The sequence below is a fragment of the Lycium ferocissimum genome, chromosome 11 (genome assembly GCF_029784015.1).
Source record: "Lycium ferocissimum isolate CSIRO_LF1 chromosome 11, AGI_CSIRO_Lferr_CH_V1, whole genome shotgun sequence".
NCBI classification, from domain to species: Eukaryota; Viridiplantae; Streptophyta; class Magnoliopsida; order Solanales; family Solanaceae; genus Lycium; species Lycium ferocissimum.
In genome coordinates this window covers 41892953-41915186 of record NC_081352.1, presented here as the reverse complement: position 1 = coordinate 41915186, position 22234 = coordinate 41892953, and the positions used below count along the sequence as shown (strand labels likewise).

General features: G+C 36.6%; 1 protein-coding gene across 1 annotated transcript; it reads right to left on the bottom strand.

Moving 5' to 3' along the window:
- Positions 1-144: 144 nt before the first annotated feature.
- On the bottom strand, positions 145-18239 carry LOC132036210 (homeobox-DDT domain protein RLT2). Its single transcript, XM_059426486.1, has 18 exons — positions 17482-18239; positions 16288-16788; positions 13839-13918; positions 10833-11240; positions 10440-10529; positions 9803-9967; positions 9501-9723; positions 7702-7802; positions 6691-6777; positions 6451-6603; positions 6191-6346; positions 5306-5512; positions 4512-5186; positions 3881-4435; positions 2740-3360; positions 2107-2211; positions 1605-1844; positions 145-1217 (listed from the first exon to the last, which is right to left on the bottom strand). Exons 1-18 carry the CDS (start codon positions 17654-17656, stop codon positions 441-443), a joined length of 5319 nt encoding a protein of 1772 aa, XP_059282469.1. The 5' UTR covers positions 17657-18239; the 3' UTR covers positions 145-440.
- Positions 18240-22234: the final 3995 nt, after the last annotated feature.

Sequence of the window (22234 nt, the reverse complement as noted above, 5' to 3'; positions counted from 1 at the left end):
CTAAAAACGACCAGACCGGTAACTGCTATGAGCTGGCATAAAGAACAGGATAGCATTACTTACGCGAGTGTGAAGTATTGCTCCGTCCGTTATGTGGTCAGATCAATAACTTTGTGCAAGACAAAATGGAAAGAGACAAACATATGCACATCAAAAGAACGACAAATATATTGCCACATTAGATTACACGCGCTGTAAGACATATGTTAGTGTAAGGAGGAGCACTGTACTATTTTCAAGTTGGATGCTAACTATTAACAGTTGGAATAGAACTAATGATGCTTTCACAACATTATTGTCGCCTTTTCAACACGAGCGCTGATGGTAGGACATGTCGAAAATTTATCCATCAACCTTCCTCTCTTCAGCGCTCATGAGGAGGAAATACCCTTTTGGGTTTAACTTAAGTAGCGGACAAGCGCAGTGCTCATGAACTGTTGTCAATCGCTATACTCAGAAGATGATTCTGAATCTTTATTTGGGTTTTCAACAAGTTCTCCATCCATAAATCTATTCCCCTCTTCCTCAGACTCGCCATCAAAGTATCTTTGAACATTTTCATTGGCCAATCCATCTTCCTCATCCTCTTCATCATCGACATCATCTCCATCTTCAGCAGGTTCAGTATAATGTCGGCCAATGCTGTAACTAACACTGGTGGACGCATGATCAGTTCTACCACTGAAAGAACCGTAGTCATCAACCATTAAGTCTTCATAATCAACGGTTGCTTGACCTTTATCTTCAGTTCCTGATGTTCCAGAATCGCTGTCATTATCAGGCGCCTCAAATTGAGGTGTTTCTCCATCTTCAACTTCGTTCCAATCTTGCTGAATGGAGATGGGCACTTCTTCTACAGTAATTTCTTCCTTAATCTTGACTGGCTTTTGTCTATTACGAACTGAGCGACGGCCTCTTTTACGTTTTCCTTTGCCACGATCTCGACCTTTCCAGGCAGAAAGGTGGCCAAATCTGTCGCTATTCTTTGTTGAACTTCTCTGGGCAGATTCAGATCTGGATGCATCGACTTTTCTCTGAGATTTGCCTCCACGGACATGACAATGAGCTCCTCCTCTTACACGATTACGCCCCTGTCCTGAATTAGCATGTCCACCTCCTACCTTACCCGAAAAGTCAGTTTCTAGCTTTTCATATTCACGAGCTTCAGCAGATATAACCCCCGCTCTCTTCATGTCAGCATAATTTGTTTTAAGCGTCTGAGGAATATACGGAAAAAATCAATGTGTGAATGAAGTCACCCAGCAGAAGCTTGAAAAATTTACAGAACCAATTCTCTAAAGCAGAAAAAGAACCATCAGAGCACATAGATGTGAAGCATGCAGGCTACGAACCCAAATTTGTTATTTAGTGCCCAAAACAAAGTGGTACTCTGAAAAGCGAAATTAGATGTTCAAAGTCCTCCACATAGCTCACTTTTATAAGAAATTTGGAGGTTGAAACCAGTAAAGCATTGACCATAATTAGGACACAGCTGGCGTGATCTAAACATTATCATGGATTCAATGAGGGGAATGTTTCATCAATCATCTTTTGGGGTTCAAGCGGGAGAATGTCGGACGGATGCAAGAGAATGAGAAGCTTACAATGAAATCTGCAGATTCTTTATCTTTCAGAGAATTAGTTCTCTGCTGCTGCGTATAACAGATGGAGGAATCAAGTTCCATAAGCCTTAGTGCAACAGCAGATGTTGTGTGAGGTACCCAAGGTAACACCGCCATCCCGTCAAGATTGGAGTTGCTAACAGCACCCAACAACTCATTTGTAGTTTCATAATTTGATATTAAATATTCCCTCTTGATAGCACCTTCCAATAATGTCAGAATCTAAGAGAGAGACACATGAAAAGATGGTTAACAACATTGTATTCAGATTTAGAAACAGTAAATATGCTACAAGAACCAACTCACAAGGTCAGATAGGGACATAGGGTGTGCTTTTCGTTCATGATTCTTAATTCTTAAGCAGTGAGCCGTAATTATTAGGTCTTTCTCTAAATATTCTTTCAATTTCCAAGTTGATAAGAATAATTAGCAGGCAGGAAATAGTATGTGTCAAAACCAGAAAAACTACAGACAACAAGAGGACCTGAAGGAGGTCACCAGCAGCTGAAGCAATATGCAACTTTGAACCCCAAGATCTTCGATATACTTCTGACCAAACAGGCTGAAGAGCTTCAGGAGGAATACAGGCCTATAAAACAAATATCACCTTCCATGAAATCAAAAGCAAACATAGTAGAAGTCACAAGCGAAATGTTTGTTCAGAAGTCAATACAGCCTGAGAATAGGGGTGTGTTCCGTATGGGGGAAAACATTTTCCAATTTTCCCGGTCAAAAATTTTTGGGACTTTTTCTCTGGGAAAACAAATTCCTTTAAATTGAGGTAAATGATTTCCCTAGTGCAAGTACGGACAACAAGTTCCACAAGTGGCATTCCACATTTGATTGTGTCCTCCCACCCCTCCAACACATCTCATCTTTCACCCCCGTCCCCACCACCCACACCCCTAGCACCCCCCATAGCCCCACCTCCAGCTCCCATAGTCTTTGTCTAGTTTATATACAAATGCTTTTAGGATAATATTTTTTGCTTACATACCGAACACAAGAAAGTAAGTAAGACACTCACTAATTCTCCTGAAAAGCATTTTCCATGGAAAACATTTTCCTTCATACCGAATTCACCCTAGATCCAATGGTGTAGAAAAGAGTATGTTACCTCCACTGAAGCTAACTGCGCTTTTAGCAATCTAATTCGAAGAGGAGGTGATGAGTCCAAGATACACAGAGGCCAAAATAGATCCTCCAATTTATCTTTGCATTGAGCTACATGCTCCATAAAATATGAACTCTTTGCTGGACTGAATGTCCTATGACAACAAGGACAGTGGTTATCTTCCAAGAAGTATGTGTCATGGCAATTATTACAAATACTGATCAACTTTTCACATCTCATCCTTCCATACTTCCTTGCACATAGAAACTGGGAATTAGCACATTCTTCCCACATCCACTTCTCTAGATCTGCATATCTCGTCAAGGCATCAGTGTTCTCCTTTTTGTTACTCCCAAGCCCAATAAGAAAGGAAGTTGAAGGTTCTGGTGTTTCGCGGTTTGAGATACAGATTGCGCTCTTATAGCTACCAGTATTTGAACAGCAATCATTGCTAGGTACTGTTTCAGAAGTATCCTCTTCGACGGAGTTTCCAAGTTGTCCTTCAGTGTACTTATGCCTCCTAGCAGTTTCCTTGAAAGTTGCTTCAATATTTTGAAGCATTGAATGCAAATGAGATTCTCTAGTTCCACGAATATCCAAAGAAGCCATTAAAGCATTGAAATCCTACACGTAGAAGAAAGAGATTTTCATAAATAAATATATATGACCCTTGATCATGAGCCTAGATAGCAGGTCTAGGAGCACTAAAAAATAAATGTGGTTGACTAATATGTCAATCTAGTAGCGTAAAATATAACCACGAACAGATTAAGAAAAGGGAAAACATAATCCAGAAATCTTCCTCTGAAAGACGAGGGAGAAATCCTCCTCTGAAAGACGAGGGAGAAATGGCCTAGTGGTAAGGACCCTCCGCCACCAACTATTAAGGATGGTGGTTCAAGTCACCAGGAGAGCAATCTGTGAAAGGGCCACTGTTGGCTCCTGGACAGAAGTGTTTTGGGTTGGGTTTTACCACATAAAAAGGGGAGGGAGGGGGGGATTGCGTCTATTGATAATGCACATAAATCCAGATGAGGTAATTAGCCCCCTTGAAATAAATAACGGTAAACAATGGCATAATCGCCGCACAAAAGCTGGCTGATGCAGAAGGTTGAAATGAACAATACAAATTGAATTTTACTACCTTTTCAGAATCAATTAGCCTCCATCTACCATCACGTAACTCAACAAAAATCCTGCCAGAGCCTGGATCATTTCGAGAGGGTGACGTGATAAACTGCCAATACCGGTTACGTCTGCGATCTTGACCAAGGGGCAGGGACCGATAAACAAATGTCTCTTCCGCCCTATGGCCAATATAAGCTTTCAGCTGGGAACGCGACTTTTCAGCAACATATGCAAAATGCTGAAGCTGCGAATTATCCTGACCTCCACAAATCTCTGGCATTGGGGAAGTCTTCTCTACAGCAACATCACTAGGATTATTAGGTTCATCTGGCAATTTATGCATGGGTTCCTGCTGAAGTAAAGGTCTGTCTGCCACCTCACTATGGCCACCAACAGCAAGCAATGGACTTTGCCTAGCCTCCACGGAAGTAACTGAGCAGAACTGTTCAGTGTTGTTTCTAACCAATGGATATTGTACCTTCAGTAAGAAATCCTCTTTGAAACGACGTTTATCGAGCTGTGCCTCAGCCCAAATCTGCTTCTTCAATGCAGATGCAGCTTCCAGTCGCTCCTGAAAAGATTTCACACTAAGTTCACTGATAGGAAAATTGACAAGGAAAGAATCCAAGACATCATTATCAACAAACCTCTAATACAAGGCGAACAGAATTCCCCTCATTTGCAACACCAATCAAGGCAACAAGGGCATGAAGGCGCTCTTCAACAGTGATACCAGAATACTCCCCTTCCATAAGCCCTTGAACCCATTTTTGACCAGCATTGCTTTCATCAATGACCGTATCTTCTTGATCGAGATTACTTGCATTAACACCACTTGCAGCTGATTGATCACCAGAAGTTCCTACAGGTTTTAACTCCCTGAAGTTTTCTGAATGCATTACTCCGGATGAATTCTGCATATTAAGATCTTCTGGTGTCCGTGTCAAATCAAAACTAGAATCCCTGCCATCAGTTCTGTCGGTTATATGGGATTCAGGAGTCTCCGCAAATTTTAACTCGGAGGCTAAATCATCAACTTCAGGATCGTCAGCAGCATCACTTCCAGACTCATCATCCCTTTCGACCTCTTTCTCAACATCCTCTGCTTCTTCTCCATTCACGTATTCATTTTTAAACAGTCGAATTTTTTCCCTAGCTGCGGAAAGAATGGCATCAGCATCAGCAGGATCTTTCCTGTAAGGATCACGTACACAATATGTTGAAGGAGCTGTTCTCTCGAAAAGCTTTGTATCCCTCGATAATGCAGCAGAAATAGATGCTTCAGGTGTCTTGCTGGTCGTCAGATCCCGAAGACCAGATTTCTTCACCCAAAAAAGAAAAAGATAGTCAGCTAAAAGAGCAGCAGCAAACAGCATCGCATGATCACCAAATTACATAAATCTTTCACCAACTTCCAGATAATAAGGATCAGCAAAAGTACCTGAATCTTTTCAGCAACGTCGAGGATATTAAGGCCCTTACTTCCCTCAAGTGAAAGAACGTGAAATGCTGCAAATTTGACTGTTCCAGGTGTCAATCGATGCCTAGATCGCGGATTAGAGAAACCTCTCTCTTTCATTTTGGCAACTGCTTTCGCAGCAGCAACTCCACTACGTAAGTTGGAAATGGTATCTGCCCCATTATTACACTGTAGTTGCAACCAAGTTGGAGGTGACGTGATAAAAGAACACACATGAGTTAAAAGGAATCGAATCACATGACTCATGAGTCTAACAAGTTAGATCCAACTTGTTCTGAAACTCCAGAGCAAAATGCACAAACTGGGCATCAGAAGTGCCCAGTATTGCCTAAGCCTTGGTGGGACACATTACCCAATACTTGTATTGGTGGGAGGTAACAGGCGCCCAGTGGAATACTCGAGGATTGCACAAGATAACCCTGACACCGCCATTATAAATAAAAGAAGTACCAAGTATACTAGTCCATTGAGCACTTCTCTTCCATGATTAGAAATAGAAGAAGATGAATAGGAAAAGATTTCTTGCCAAACACCAAATCATCCCAAACATATGTATAGTTTTATTTTACTTTATATTTTTGAGATAAGTAACCCCCATAAGATACATTCAAAATCAACACATCAATCTATTGAGGCAATCAATCATAATGTTTGCTAGATTGCTTAAACTATCGAATATGCAAAAATTTTACTGAAACAAGACTCGTCAACAACCTTCTAATCTAACCAGCAGCGCAAGCTTTTTGCAAGCCACTACTGCAATCGAATGACATTTAATTAAGCTGAACTTGGCAGGCCAATTCCTTGGAGGAGGTCTATACAAGGAAAAGGAAAGGAAGATCATACCTCATTTTCATCCCGTGGATAAGCTGATTCAACATGTTGTTTCTTTAGCTTCGGCCCAAAACCAGCAGAGAGTGCAAATTGCCGCAGTATTTCAGGCCACGTCAGGGCATTCAAGTGGCTCTGCCAACTTCTTATGTCAAAACCCCATGCATATGCCTGTTACAAAGTACATGACTAGAACATTTCACAATGATTGGCAACGAAACACATCACATTCCTAACCAGACAAGCAGCAAAGACCAATAACATGAAAAATCTACCCCTTCAACAATATCAGAATGTCCGCCTCCAGGATTCGCTCCACTGTTTGGGTTTGCTCCTACTGCACTGGCAGGTGTTCTAGCAACATCTTCAATATCTTTTATTATCAATTTGAGAAGAGCAATATGTATCTCTGCAAGCAGCCTTGGATCCTGAAAGGGTGTCCTAATGTTATATCTATGCAATTAATTTGGAAAAATTCAAAATCGTAGATTCAAATACGGAAATGAGGAACTTACATAATCGTGAAATGCTTGTACAAACTCATCCAGAGTGAATGGCCAGAGATGGAGAACATCAGAAAAAGTAATTAAGAATCTCCAAACCTGAAGAGAGGAAGGACAAAAGACATGCTTAGAATCCCTATTCATATACCCAAGCAACCCCAGATGCTTATAGGGCTAATTCCACCATATAATCTGGTTAAGAAATAACCCCGTAGGGGTTCCATAGTTTTCATCCACTCCAGTCCAAATACAAAAAATCTACCCCTGATAGGCAGAATACAATGAGTATCGACAGTATAGTCCATGAAACACAAGGTTTTACCTATGGGAGCTCAAAAAGTTCATAGTAATGTTTAATGTTAATACCCCTTGCCTTATTTCAAAATTAGTTGGAGATATTGGTAAAATTACAATCAAAAGGGATGAGTAAAGGTCGAGAGACACCATAATATATAGTAACCATTTCCTTTTTTTTTTTTTTTGAAAAGGTGGTGTCGCAGCCAGCCTGCACATGCCTCGACGAATTTACCAGTACCTACTACCTTTCACCAACACATACCACTTAACTCTACCAATGAAAGTTAGATAAATGGGAAGAATTCACCAGGTCATCTCTGCTGGAATCTGAACCTTGATACTCAATATTGTTACCCCGTCTCTTCGATTGGCGATCGCCACGCCACCTCCTTGGGCGGCTTATGATTTTGAGTTGACAGAGATTGCAACTACTAGAGAGGGATTGGGAAAACCCCAAGAATCTAGTAAACTGATTTTTTTTAAATTTTTTTTTATGGTCAAGAATCTAGTAAACTAAATTAAGGCAACGACTTTCCATGCTTGTGGAAAGTTTAAATGTTGGAGGAGGATTTTACGAAATGTTAAATAAAAGTTTAATCATAGAATATCATTAATTTTTTTTTACAAAGGACCACACCAGCACCGACCAAACAAGAACTCCACCTCCTCAAAAAAAAAAAAAAAAAAGGAACTGTGTGTTTTAAACAAGAAGGCAAATGGTCTCACCATTAAAAGATCACCTACGTCCTCCTCCGAGCATATCCATGGCTCAAGTCCAAATGGCTTTCTCAAGCAGACATTCTTTGGTGGAAATTCATTGAGCATATCTGAAGCATAAATTAATTTCGGATACTTAGCATCCTGAGTAGAAAACAGTTATAATAAAGGAACCACAAGTCCACAAGGAACAATTGACAGTGGTCTGCCCATAAAAGGGGGCATAAGGCCGTTCATTTGCTTCAAAATACTTCAAAAGAACAATGTTATATGCCCTTGTATTTGTAAGCATACATTACAAGGAACATATCAACTAGATTCATACAACTGCATAATTCATTAGAATCAACTTTGTTAGCCAAGGCTTAATGCTCACAAAATTGCAAATCATTTAACCAAACAGAGAATGGTTTCTCTGAAGTTCCTTTAGGTGCCGTTTGGCCATAAATACCAAAAACAAATTCACTTTTTTTGGAATTTTTGAAGTTGGAGTTGGAGTTGGAGTTGTGTTTGGCCATAGTTTTTGAAATTGTAGTTTTTGGTGAAATGTAGTTGTAAAAAAGTGAAAAAAGTGATTTTTTTTTTTTTTTTGAAAAACAAGTTTTTTGAGTTTTTGGTATTCCGGAATACAACTTCAAGTTGTATTCGGAATATTTATGGCCAAACGCCCAAAAGTGAAAAAAGTGAAAAAAAATTCCAGAAAAAAGTGAATAATTTTTATGGCCAAACAGCACCTTAATTTCAGGTCAAAAGGAAGGAGCAAAATGTTTGTCATTTGAACTTCTAAAATATTTTTTCAAAACATAAAACAACGAAAAAAAGAAAAATGAATGACTCATAGGTTTCGACTTTCGAGTAAGGAGTGCCCATTTGAATGCAAACCGGACATTTCAGTACATAATAAGTCATTGAGCATGTCAATCAACTGCATCTGATAAGCGCATGAGATACTAATACTCAAAGACCATCCAATTTCTCTAACCATACAATAAAATGGAAATACAGAATTAAAATAGAGAGAGAATGGAGGGACGGAGAGAGAGGAACTCAGTTTCTATTGAAAGACATCAGTAGGCACAAACATGCTGTCATCCGCAGGGAAAAGCATGAAAGCAGTGTCAGAAACAAAACAAAGCATAAATCCCGTGGAAATTAAAGATTACTTTTGTAAATGAAGAGAAAAGCATTCTGCTTCCTGAACTCCCTCTGTCCCATTTATATGACATTCTTCTTTGTTGAACATGCCAAGATGTACTTTTCCGGATGCTATTATTTACAGAACTTTCACAACTTTGAGATTATTTTTTTCCAGTTAAAGAATTCAAATTTAATTAGTTTAAACTTCGATGTGATGTTTTCTATATCCAACTAACTACTACATATAATGTTTTCTTCCCCTCCTCCATATAAAATAGACAAGTCAAAATAACATCTCAAACTATGCGCCTAATAAATTAGTGTCACATGAAATGGGATGGTGAAAGGAGTATTCTATAATAAAGACAGGAGCATTCTTTTCATGAGATAGCAGAAGTCAACAAAGACTGAAGCACAGATCTATGACCATGAGAAATTTAAAGAGAGACATTTAAGAGCACATAAAGGGCAACCCAGTGCACTAAGCTATGCATGGGGTCCAGTCGTCCAGGGAAAGGCTGAACCACACTGGTCTTTTCTATGCTGCCTTACCTTGCATTTCTGCAAGAGGCTATTTACCAAGCTTATTTTCAGGTAGTAGCAAGTAAACTTTTGATTAATATATAAGAACAAAATTCTACTACATGATAAGTATATGATGTGAGAACTACCTCTAAATGCTTCTAGATTTTGTAGAGTTTCACTGTCTAGAGACAATGTTGAGGGCAAACCCTTCTTTGAGGCTGCTAGCTCCATCAATTCCAGACGTTCATCATCAATTAATTCTGTTGATTCTTTCGCTATTCTTCGGGCAGTAGCCCTCACATTAGCAGCTTTAAGCCTTGCAACCTCCTTCTCTCGGCGCATTTCTTCTCTAAGCCTCATTTTCTCAGCCTGCAGGAGGTAAGGGAGGAAATAAACTCAATTTCCTGCCTAAAATTATAGAAGGTATACCTATTTCAAAATGACTTACTTTGATAGACTCTTTCTGCAAAAACTTCTCTCTTCGTTCCATCTCACGCCTATGCTCACGCTGTAACCTCTCTTCCTCACGCAGCTTTTCGCGGAGCAGCCTTTCTTCCTCTTTCCGCCTTTCCCTGTCTTGTCTCTCCACATCTTTCCTCATTTGCTCTTCTCTCTGCGCATAAGCAATTAATAAGATTTCGAGGACTCAGACCACCTTCTACTACATTTTGATTTTGTCACAGAGGTATCGGCCTCAGATCTCAAATTTTAACAATGGGGGACTCAAATGGCAGTTTGGAGGTTAAGATATCTGGGAGCTAGAGAAAAGAAGGTATGCAGAACATGTGTTTTTTGGTTATTATGGGGAGCGAGAGAGAAGTAGGACATAATTTCTAAGTAAATGAAAATCTGTGGTCAAGGTCATAAATTCTCTTATGTTTATGATGCAAACAAAACATAAGTACTGGAATAAATAGTTGCCTAGTTTTATAGGATGCCTTGTACTGTATACTGAATCTAGACATTTGTAGATTAGCACCATATGGGTGCAGCATTCATGAGTTATTTATGTATCAAAAGAATAAATACGATTGCAAGTAAATAACACATCCATCCCAACTCGCGAAATGAATAGGAGGAGAGACCTTTCTTCGTAATATGTCTTGCTTCTCAAGCTCTTTCCGGATCCTTTTCTCATGGGCCTCTACTTCCCTTGCAATTCTCGCCTCTTCACTCTGCAAGACATATGTAAACAACTATAAAGGCCAAAACAAAAGCCGAGAAACAACTCTCTGACCACAGTGAAAGATAAAATATGTTCAACAAGAAGGAGACTTCATCCTTGTTACAAGAAAGCCCCATGCAATGATTTCTGTCCACCCTTCTAGGGAAAATTTTAAAAGATAGTAACAAAATTTTCATTTTCAGACAAGGGTGAGGTAACATATGTTCTTATATGTGTTCCTGTACATATTTTAAAAGAATATGAGCAGTTGAGCACTAAATTAAAAAGAAGAAGAATAGGTATCTGCTGAAACCTTTCGCTTTCTCTCCAACCGTTCCTCATCATGGATGACTCTTTTATCAGAAGGCATAAATGGACTCTCCAACGCCATCATTGGCTGACCACTATAATTAGCCTCTACTTCTACGTTCACAAGAGATCTTTGTGGAACAGCCTCAGCCTCAGCAGAGGCTGGAGATATGTGACCCGGCCTCCCTTGAGGCAGAAGATTTAAAGTTGGGATCTGACCAGGAATACTGTATGCAGAGGCAACTTGCTCACTCCCAGGCATAAATGACCTCCCAGTTGATAACATGGTTCTGGTGCTCTGAACTTCAGTAGAACTGTAATAATGAGATAGTACGGGTTGTTCATAGCTATCGCTTCTAATTGATGGCTGCTCCGGAAGAAACTGGTATTCACGCAAAGTCCTTGTAGTACCCTGGCATGAAATTTCTGAATTGTTAATTCTCCTCCAATACTGTAGGAGTTAATCTTGCATCTACATATCACCAATCTGAATTAATTAGATGCTATACCGGATACACATATAAAATCCTCTATTGCTTTATCATTTCTCTAATAGAAGCTATTTTAGAAAAATACAACAGCATTTTACATGGCCTTAACTACGACATGATCTTCTTTCTTCAACAGCTTGTGACTCTTTTTACCTTTTCCCTTTGAATTAACCAGGAATCAGCATTATGAATAGTTACATCATTCATGCTAAATAAATTCAATCACAAGCGTTCAATGATTTTGCAGAACCTGAACCTTCCATTACTCCAATCACATAATCGTATGTAAAAGAAGTAAAGTATGTACAAATTTATGATGAGGAACCAACGAATGACAGATGTCACTAAAACACTCATAAGGTACTGAATAAAAGATGAACCGAACTTGTACAAAATTAATCATCTAAATTCATGAGAGAGAAAAAAATGCAAAAAAGTGTTCACAATCAAAGACATATCATGTTTGACACAACTCTCAATGTCTGTATTTGTGCTACTTGGCAATATTGCTATTCAACAAATCAAGCAAGTTTAGAAGTTCGGTCAGATTTTATAAAAATAAAAAAACATCATCGAAACTAAAACTAAAACCCATCTACATCCTGGGGGTACTGTTGAGATCTTTCACCGGGACCAACCTACACTGCTAATTTGTTTTACAATCAATAGTAGATAAAAGGTATCAGCTTCTACTAAGAAAACAATGTTTTATACAGACTACAATAATAATTTTACTAAGGTAGAGAAAGTGGTATATAAAAGTAGAGAACCTAGAGAAAGATCTGGTTCTCTACAAACACCACCAATTATCTAAACTTAACAGGAACCTCGGGGAAGATTTCTACTAAAAAACTATTCTAATTATCCTCCATGTTTTTTTTCAATATCTGTGGTGTCCAGGCCAGCTGGGGCGCACCTCGACTAATTCCCGGGGCACTTGCTGCCTCCACCAGGCACAGGTACTAGATAACTATATCCACCAAAGCTTAGACAGATGCAAGGAAATCACCTAGTGTTTTTGCCTCCGTTGGGAATTGAACTTAGACCTCATGGTTATCAACCCACTTCATTGACCACTAGGTCACACCCTTGGATGCTTATCTTCCATGCATTTTAGCTGATACAAGCATTGCATAACTTCATTTTTTTTAGGGCCTGTTTGGAAAGCCACCTGGTAATTGGAATTGGTGTAATTACTAGGGTAGTAATTACACAGCCTAGTAATTACACAGTGGTGTAATTACAACGACCTGTTTGTTTATCATAACGTAATTACAGTGTAATTACAAGCGTGTTGTTTGGTTGCACAAGGGTAATTACACAGTTAATTCAATTTAAAAATATAATTTAATTATAAAAAATTTAAAATTAATATTTAAAAAAATATTTGCCTTTATAAATGATATTAAATTAGTTATTTAATAAGACATTGTTTCTTGAAAATATATTAATTAATAATCATATATTTGTAACAAATATTGTAAAAAATAATTGATATATATTTTTCAAATTAATAATATTTAATTTTAATTAATTATAAAACTTAAAAGAAGACTTTTTTTGTGAGAACGTAATGATTGGATGTTTGACAAAAAACTAATATTAATAAATATACTGCCATAACATTATTCAAATGTTTGACACAAAAAATCCATCAAATGCAAGTGAAAAATAAACAACATGCAATGTGAAAGCAAATAACTTAAAATTGAAAATATAACCTAAATTCAAAATTCAAAATCCAAAAGAAAAGGTTCAACATAATACTCTTATGTCAAATTCCAACATTACATAAGTAAGTTCCAATGAAACTTAAGTAAATAATTCAAAAGAAAGGAAAAATATAAGTCAATAACCTCATTCACAATATGAAATTCTACTTTAATAACGTCACTCATTATATGTCAAGTTTGTTAATGACTCATTCTTTCCAATATTAAGAGGTGTATTTTCAAAAATTAGAATAATAACACGGTTATGTTGAATGAATAAAATAAAAAATAAAAAAATACGAGCAATTACATGGAACCACAAGAAGAAAGGAAATGAAAAATAAATAATATAAAAAGAAAAATACATTTTAAAAAATAAAAATAATTAAAAAGTAAAAATTAAAAAATAAAATAATAGAAATAAAAAAATAAATTAAAAATAAAAGAAATTAAAATAATAGAAATAAAAAATAAAAAGAAATTAAAGTAAAAAAATAAACAAACTAAAAAATACACCCAATTCTCAACCCCCTTGAGAATTGGAGAGTGTAATTACACCCTCTCAATTACACCCAATTCTCACCTAACTGTGTAATTACTTGATCAAACAAACAGGCCAAACTGTGTAATTACACCCAATTCCAATTACCTGGGTAGCTTTCCAAACAGGCCCTTAATCAGTTGTATGACTTCATTCTTCATACAAACATCACGTTTCATCACGCCTCTAATCAGACTTATTAATTGTTTCATAAAAAAGATCTGAACATTGGTAACACATATGGATAAGCAAGTGAAGAGGCTGACCTTGATCGAACTAACATCTGGTCTCTCATAGATTTGAGCCTCAAAAGGCCGTCCAGCTGGCTTGTGCTGCATGGCTGCCACTGTTTCATGCAGAAAGAAAAACATACATCAACTCTCTACATGCCTTCATAACATTGGGGGGCACATTTGTAAAAGCATGTAAAACTGAGCAAATTAACCAACAGAAATGCAGACCGAGAAGGATCGACTATAAATCATTCTTTACACTTTCTGAATTAGCAGGAGCATATCAACTTACAGAAAAATAAATATACATGAGACACTGGTGAAATAGATACATTGATAAAATTTGATATAGAGTAATCAGCCCCTCGTCTTTGTTTCAGTGCTAGGGCCTCAAAAAGAATCAGCCTCTCTCTCTCTCTCGTTTTCTTTCTTCCTTTTTGGGTTTTGAAAAAGTAATATGGAAAGCAGACAGTTTTACAGGTAGATCAGCAGCAAATCTTCAAACAAAGACCAACGAAGTGTAATTCCTGCTTATCCTAGAAAAATTCAACACATAAGAGACTAATAATTGTTCCCGCCGATTCATATACACAAGGTTTCTTTCTCAAGACTAATTTTCCATTAGCACTTCTCACCACAAGTTAAAACAGCTCGTAATATTTTAGATGGACGGTAAATGGCAAGTTAGTGAGGACCAAGGAAAAAGCTGGAAAGCCAGTTTTTTTTTTTTTAGATTAACTATACACTTCCTTTTTTATTTCTTTTATAAGTAGATTAAAATTACACTTTCATCATGCTTTTAAGTAACCGGTCGAGCATAGTTCCAGCAGCAAGGTTGAGGCCAAAGAGCACTTAGTTCTCCCGCATTTGTCTTATTCACCATTTTCTTAGTGGGTGGTTCATGTTTGTTCTTTTCGAGTCACCTGACCTGGGGTAATGGGGTTTGTAAATTGTAACAGGTTGTCTCGAGTCCCTGCTCCAATAAGACCCAAACCTAGCTTTGGACGCATTGTGGACGATGCTAAAGCTCTAATTTTTTCTTTTGAAATTTCTAATTGAGTGTTCATACTTGAGTGCAAGAAGGTGCACAGAAAGGGGAGGAGCAGCCTAGCCTGGTTCTAGTTTGTTTTCCTTAGCGGAATAGTAGGCCACGTGAACGGTTACTTTGTATTCAATTTTTCCCATATCTAAGCAAGTACGAGATTTGTAGTATAGTTTGTCACACTTTGTTCCCATTGTTTTGCTCAAAACTATTTATGCAGTTTCATAACTATTCACGAACACTACGGAGAGACACAAAAGCACACGCTGCATCCATATACCGTAAAGAATACAACATTGTAGTTTCCTAGCAAACAGCCAAAAACAAAGAGTTGCCGAAAAAATTGTTATTTTCCACTTCTCCCCAATCAAGAACCACCTAAAGGATGTTAATAGAATTGGAAGGAAATACAATGGGAAACCCAAGATGAAAGCTTTTAAGAAGATTGGGCAATCTTCGGCAGTTCCAACTTTCATGGGAACAAAAGAAGAAAGAGGAAATCAACAATGCAACTTAAAGTCGTACAAGAAATCAATTAAAGAGCAAAAAACGAAAAAGAGGAGGCAAAAACAGAGTAAGAAAAATGCCTAAGATGCCCAAAGTGTGCCATAAATTATGATGCTCAAACTGAAAGGTACAGAAACCGTATTTGGATTCAGCACATGAGAAAATTTTTTGCTTTCCAACTTTTGGCTTCTACTTTTTGTAGGTTTATGCAAAACACTGTTGTACAGCATGCTATAACTTATAAGCACTTTTGGTGCCTCTTTCATACCGCCACTTCCACCAATGAAAAACAAATACTCCCTCCTTCCCAATTTATGTGTCACTCTTTACTTTATCAATCCCAAAAAAATGACATCTTTCCATATTTAGTAAAAAATTAACTTCTTCCCATTTTACCCTTAATGAAATGATTTATAGCCACAAAAATTTCTATGGATTATTTTAGACCACATGTTTCATTAAGTCTTCTTTTTTTCTTAAACTCCATGCCTAGTCAAACACCTTCACATAAATTGGGACAGTCTAATTACTTGTATCTGCAAAGAGGAATTACTTGGAGATGGGCCAAAGAGAAATTGCTACAGCACTCAATTTTAAAACAATGGCACAGAAATTTCAGCATCTGGAGTCTCAGCTCATTAGATACATCCACATTAGAGTGACCCTTTTTTTAATCAGTCTTCAGTAGACAGAATAGGATAAGCAATATCAGAAAACACTTTTATGGGCAATATAGTATGGATTTGAGTAGAAGTCCGATGCCATAAACATACCAAAAGGAGATGGAAGTAAATTAATACACCCTAGCACTATTAACTATTTAGAAATATCACTGAACACTTTGATCCGCTAGTCATCAAACTTGATGCACATTGCAAGGCTACACTTCTTGTAAAATGAATACAACAAATAAAGCATGGGAAGTAAATTTACCAATTGGTGCACCAAATGCACCGGGTGGCAAGGGATCAAACTCCATTCCAAGAATAGGTCCGTCTTCCCTTAATGGCTCCCCCAACTGTGCTTCGACAAATGCGATTGCCCGAAGCTCGGATATGGCTTGAGGTGGCTCATAATATCTCTTCAAAGCTGGCATTTCAGTTCTACTAAACCTAGGCACTGCAGTTCCTGGTCGATGAACAACTCGCTGGTGGTGCTGTAGTTGCACCTGCACCTGCTGTAAGTCCATGAGACCAAGCGGACTTACTCTGGAACCAGAACCAGAAGCATGATGCTCCTTCCCAATTTCACCACTCACTGCCAGCTCATCCCCTTGTCCACCAGGTGAAGCTTCCTTCTTCTGCCGCTTCACTGGCGTAGTAGCTTTCCTGTCCTTGAGCCTCCTATGGCAGAACCACATCTGCAGTTGCCTATCAGATAGGCCTAATTTTACAGACAACTCTGCTCTCAATGCTTCTGAAGGATAAGTATCAGCTGCACAATAAAAAAAGAAGAATTAACCTCAATAGTCGCCAACCCAGCCGCTTGAACTAAAAATAACCGGCGTATGTATAATATCTGTATAATCCATGTATAATATGTATCTAATCGTGTATAATCAGTGTATAATATATGTTTACCAGCTAGAAAAAGTAAACAATGAATCAAGTCGACTATTAGTGAAGACATCCCTAAAAGATTAACTCAGGCACATTATTTGCAGCCTTAAAACTCTAAATGCAACATTAGAAAACAACATCTATCACCAATCAAAAGTTGGAAAAATGGAAACACTATGGCACACAATAATCCATTAAAAACCAAACTAAGAAGACTACAAAAAAAAAAAAAAAAAGATTAAAAAGAGAAAGATAAACACTATTAAAAAAATTAACTCAAGCCCATCAATTTGCAGCCTAAAACTCATAATGCAACCAGAAATCAAAAGTTAACCAAAAGAATGAAAAATTATGAAACACAATAATCAATTGAAAAACAAAATGGGGAAGATTAAAAACACAATTAAAAGACTTAACGGAAGCCCATCAATTTGCAGCTTAAAACTCAAAATGCAACATAAAAACAACTATAACCAATCAAAAATATGAAAACATGATACCCAATAACCCATTAGAAACAAAATGAGGAAGATTAAATAGAAAGATTGAAAAGAGAAAGATAACATACTAGCATAAGTCTTTTCAAGAATCTCCAACTGAGAAGCAGTTTTCATTTTCCTCTTAACCTTAGGCTCCCCTTCTAGTACCTTCTTTTTCTCCACATCACAACTTCCACCAACAACACCAGTATTAGCAACAGCAGCACTAGCACTTTCTCCATTTCCACCACCATCAGACTCCATTTCCACCACCAAGATTAAATTTTTAACTTAACCCCAAATAAATTAACCTTCCAAATGATCAAAAACATACTAGAAAATACCATGAGCCACCATTAGAAGACATCAAAATCTCTCCTTTTTTTTTTTTTTTTTACTTCTCTCTCTAAATTAGGGTTAGAGCTAAGATAGATAGAAAGAGAAAGAGGAAAAATTTGGGGGTTGTTGCTTTTGGTATTGACGAAAAGACAGAAAATTAAACACACCCACAAAGTATATTACTACAACTGAAAGCATTATCTTTTAATTCTCTCTCTCTCTCTCTCACTTGCCCCCAAAAAGTAAAAAAGAAGAGTAGCAACCTATGGAAGTACTTTGATTGAGATGTGTGGTTAGATTTTGATAATAAATAACTCTTTCTTGAATTTGATATACTGTTGGTAGTAGTACTGACTACTAATATACAAATAGTATAAGAAAGAAAGAAACAAATGAAATTAAAGAACAACAGAAAGAAACTATGAACACAACAACACATCAAAAAGCTTTCCTTTTCTTGAAAATTGTTATTACACCCACATGCTAATATGAAATGAAGAATATAGTAGTATATATTTGACTCTGTCATAATTCTCTGTGATAGTAGTAAAAGCGATTATTAGACAAAGAAAACAAACAAGATAATAAAATAAAAAAAAATAAAAAGGGAATTTCTTGTTGTGGGTATAAATATTTTTGTATATATATAAGGTTAGTATTGTCAGATGTATTGAAATCAAACACTTTGATTCACGAAAGAGTCTGTGCTTTTATGCTTTGAGTTTTTATTTTTATTTTTCTTCCTTTCTCTCTCTACAAAACGCTTTATCTCTCTTCATATATATTCAAAGGACCGACCGGTTTTTTTCTTCTAATTTTGTTCGTTACTTTTGTACTATGATCTGGTCGAGGGTTCAGGTGTAAACGAATCGCTTTGTTGGAGCGTGCTTCGCACTCGCTATGATTGGGTTGATATGAGAGCGCGTGTGAGAGCGTGAAGAGAAGGTTGGAAGTGAGATGAGTTTCAGTTTCTTTCCCGCATTATGAATGTGGGGTCCAGATAATTTGGTGTCTTTGCGTTTTATTATCATTAAATTTTTACGGCGTGTTTAGTGGAAAAAAGGATTGCTCTTAATCTTCTTTAGATAAATATATTTAGTTGAGAATGGTTTTGATTAATGAGTCAATGGGGTCTAACTATATACTGTATGTAACTTTCAGCACGAGTCAATTATACAAAAGTTGCCACTTGAACAAGTCCAACTACTTTCTCCAGTCCAAAATAATAGACGTTTTAAACTTGGACAGATAGATTAAAGAATTTATTTACTCCTAAAATTAAGAAGTGTATTGACTAAAATATTCATAATTAAGTTGAACTTTGAAACTATAACAAACATTAAATTTGTTCTTATGTGTCAAGGGAAAGTTTGGAAAAAGAATGAAATATTTCTTGATAGACTAAGCCCCCGTTTGGCCATAAAAATTATTCACTTTATTTCGGAAATTTTTTTTACTTTTTTCCGAATCATTAAGCGCGAAAATCAATACAACTAATACCAAAAATTCAAAAAACTTCTTTTTTAAAAAATTTCACTTTTTTCCAACTACATTTCACCAAAAACTACAATTTCAGAAACTATGGCCAAACACAACTCCAACTCCAAAATTCCAAAAAAAAAAAAGTGATTTTTTTTTTGTATCTATGGATAAACGGGGCCTAAAAACCTCAGTTATTTTGGACCAACTTTTAGAAGTTAAATCCTCAATTAGTTTGAACCCGGGGGAGTATTTCACAAACTTAAAATGTTGAAGAACCTTGGAAACAGAAGGAAAAGAACAAGAAGATGTACATATTGTCGACTTGAATGTCAAGTCTATTAAATTAGGGAAAAGGGTTCAAAACACACTCTAACTTTGGCCGAAATTGCTTTAACACACTCCAACTTTGCGGGGGTCCTATGACCCCCCTGGACTATTTTTTTTGTGTATTATTGAGGGTATTATCGGGTGACATGGACAAGCAAGTAAGCACATGTTGGTTGAGCCCGCAAGGGTGGACTTAAAATCGAATTGGACCCCGTCTCTATTTGCCATGTTGAATTCCAAATAATCCTCCTTTATGTGCTCACTTTTTTGTCCATATCACCCGATAATACCCTCAATAATACACAAAAAAATAGTCCAGGGGGGTCATAGGACCCCCGCAAAGTTGAAGTGTGTTATAGCAATTTCGCCCAAAGTTGGAGTGTGTTTTGTAACCTTTTCCCATTAAATTAAAAGAGGATGATATACAATATCATTTTCTTAAGCTATTATTGAGGATTTCCGGTGAAAATCGCCAAACTAATATTATGCATATTAATGTGAAGATTTTCTGGCAAATGAATATTACAAATTTGAAGAAGGTTTGATTTGGAAAGCTGAATTCAGAGAAATGAAGTTTTCTTTCTTCTAATGAACTATTCAAGTCATAGCTTATGAAAGATTTCAAATAACTTTTAATGTAAAAAGAAAAAGACAAGCGGAAGATGATTTTGCAAGAAAATTATGTCTCATCCTAGGTTTGGCATGCACCAGTTCAAATATTTTGTGAAACTTTAACAAATTGAAAAAGAATTTATGTTTATATATAGTGATAATATAACGAATTTGTCACATAAATAATTATAACATGTTATTTAGAATTTATAAAGTATTTATCAATAAGGGATATTAAATAGAGCTATCTCTCATTATATTCTAAGTGACTGGTTATGTAAATATTGTTTTACATAATCAATCACTTAGGGCCTGTTTGGAAAGCCACCTAAGTAGTTGGAATTGAGTGTAATTACACAGTTTGACATATTTGTTTGATCAAGTAATTACATAGTTAGGTGGAAATTGGTGTAATTAAGAGGGTGTAATTACACTCTCAAATTCTCAAAGGGTGGGGGGGGGGGGGGGGGGGGGAGGGGTGTAATTACAGGGTTGCTTTTAGTTTATTTCTTTTTTGTTTATTGTAATTTATTTTTATTTTTATTTCTATTATTTTAATTTCGTTTTATTTTATTTCTATTATTTTAATTTCTTTTTTATTTTTACTTGTTAATTATTTTTATTTTTTAAAATGTATTTTTCTTTTTATATTATTTATTTTCATTTCCTTTCTTCTCATTCCAACCTTTACTTCTTGTGGTTCCTTGTAATTGTTTGTATTTTTTTTATTTGTTTATTTGATTCATTTGGCATAACCGTGTTAATATTTTAATTTTTGAAACTACACCTCTTAATATTGGATAGAATGAGTCATTAACAACTTGGCATATAACGAGTGGCGTTATTAAAGTAGAATTTCGATGCGAATGAGGTTATAGACTTATATTTTCCTTTTCTTTTGAATTATTTAGGGAAAAGTGTTCAAAACACACTTAAACTATGGCCAAAGTTGCCATAACACACCTAAACTTTGCGGGGTCTATGACCCCCCCGGACTTATTTTTTTGTGTATTATCTATGCTTTCAATGGACAAAGTCACCCAAACTTATTTGAGTGTATGCACGCGCTCCACTACAAGAAATTTGATATTTAGCGACCACTTTTTAACGAAGGAGATAATCCGGCCGTTATAAGTGCACTTATAGTGACCAAATTTTTTTCAAGTTATTAGAGCTAATTTTTCTTTCAATTATCGTGCCTTTTGCTTCGTGCCTTTTGTGTTGAGTTTGTGGTACGTTCAAGAATTTGTGCCTTTTTGCTTTCCTTTGTGTTGAGTTTAAAAGATTTAATTATTCTTCAATTGGGTATTTTTTCCAAAATTTCAAACCCAAAAAAACTCCATTGTAACGACCAAATCAAACGGGTCTTTTTCGATATTATATAGGATTTGTGACATTGTCGACATTGAAAACATGATTAATCATAGTGGATTAAGACAAGAGAACCAACAAAAAAACTCCATTAGGGACGTCGAGTTTCGACTTGAAGGTTTCGGATCCGGGTCTTCAAATTAGGATTGATGAATAAAATTCTTGGTTGCTTTGATTGTTTGAACTGAACTCAGGGAAGACGTCCGGAACGTGAAGAAGAGCGTACGACTCCATGATCGCCATGAACAAAGCTTGAAGCTTCGAACTCGAATTTTCAAGGTTGCGCGCAATGAGCTTCATTTTAGTGGGTGATATATCAAAAGAATCAAACGTCGAGAGGTTCGAATACGAAATTTGGTGATGTTTGGTTGAGATTTAAAGTGCATTAGGATCAAATTTCAGTTCGGTTCTCTATGAAGATGAACGATAATTTCTTGACAATTTTGCCAAAGTTTCCATAACACACGAACTTTGCGGGGTCTATGCACTCTCGACTTATTTTTTATGTATTATTTACACTTTTATATGGAATCTTACGCGCTCAAAGAGAGAGATACAATCGCTTGTACACGTCACCATATGAAAGCGTACAAAATACACAAAAAATAAGTACAGGGGGGTCATAGGACCTCCGCAAAGTTCATGTGTGTTATGGCAATTTTGGCCATAGTTTGAGTGTGTTTTGAACCCTTTTCCCAATTATTTACTTAA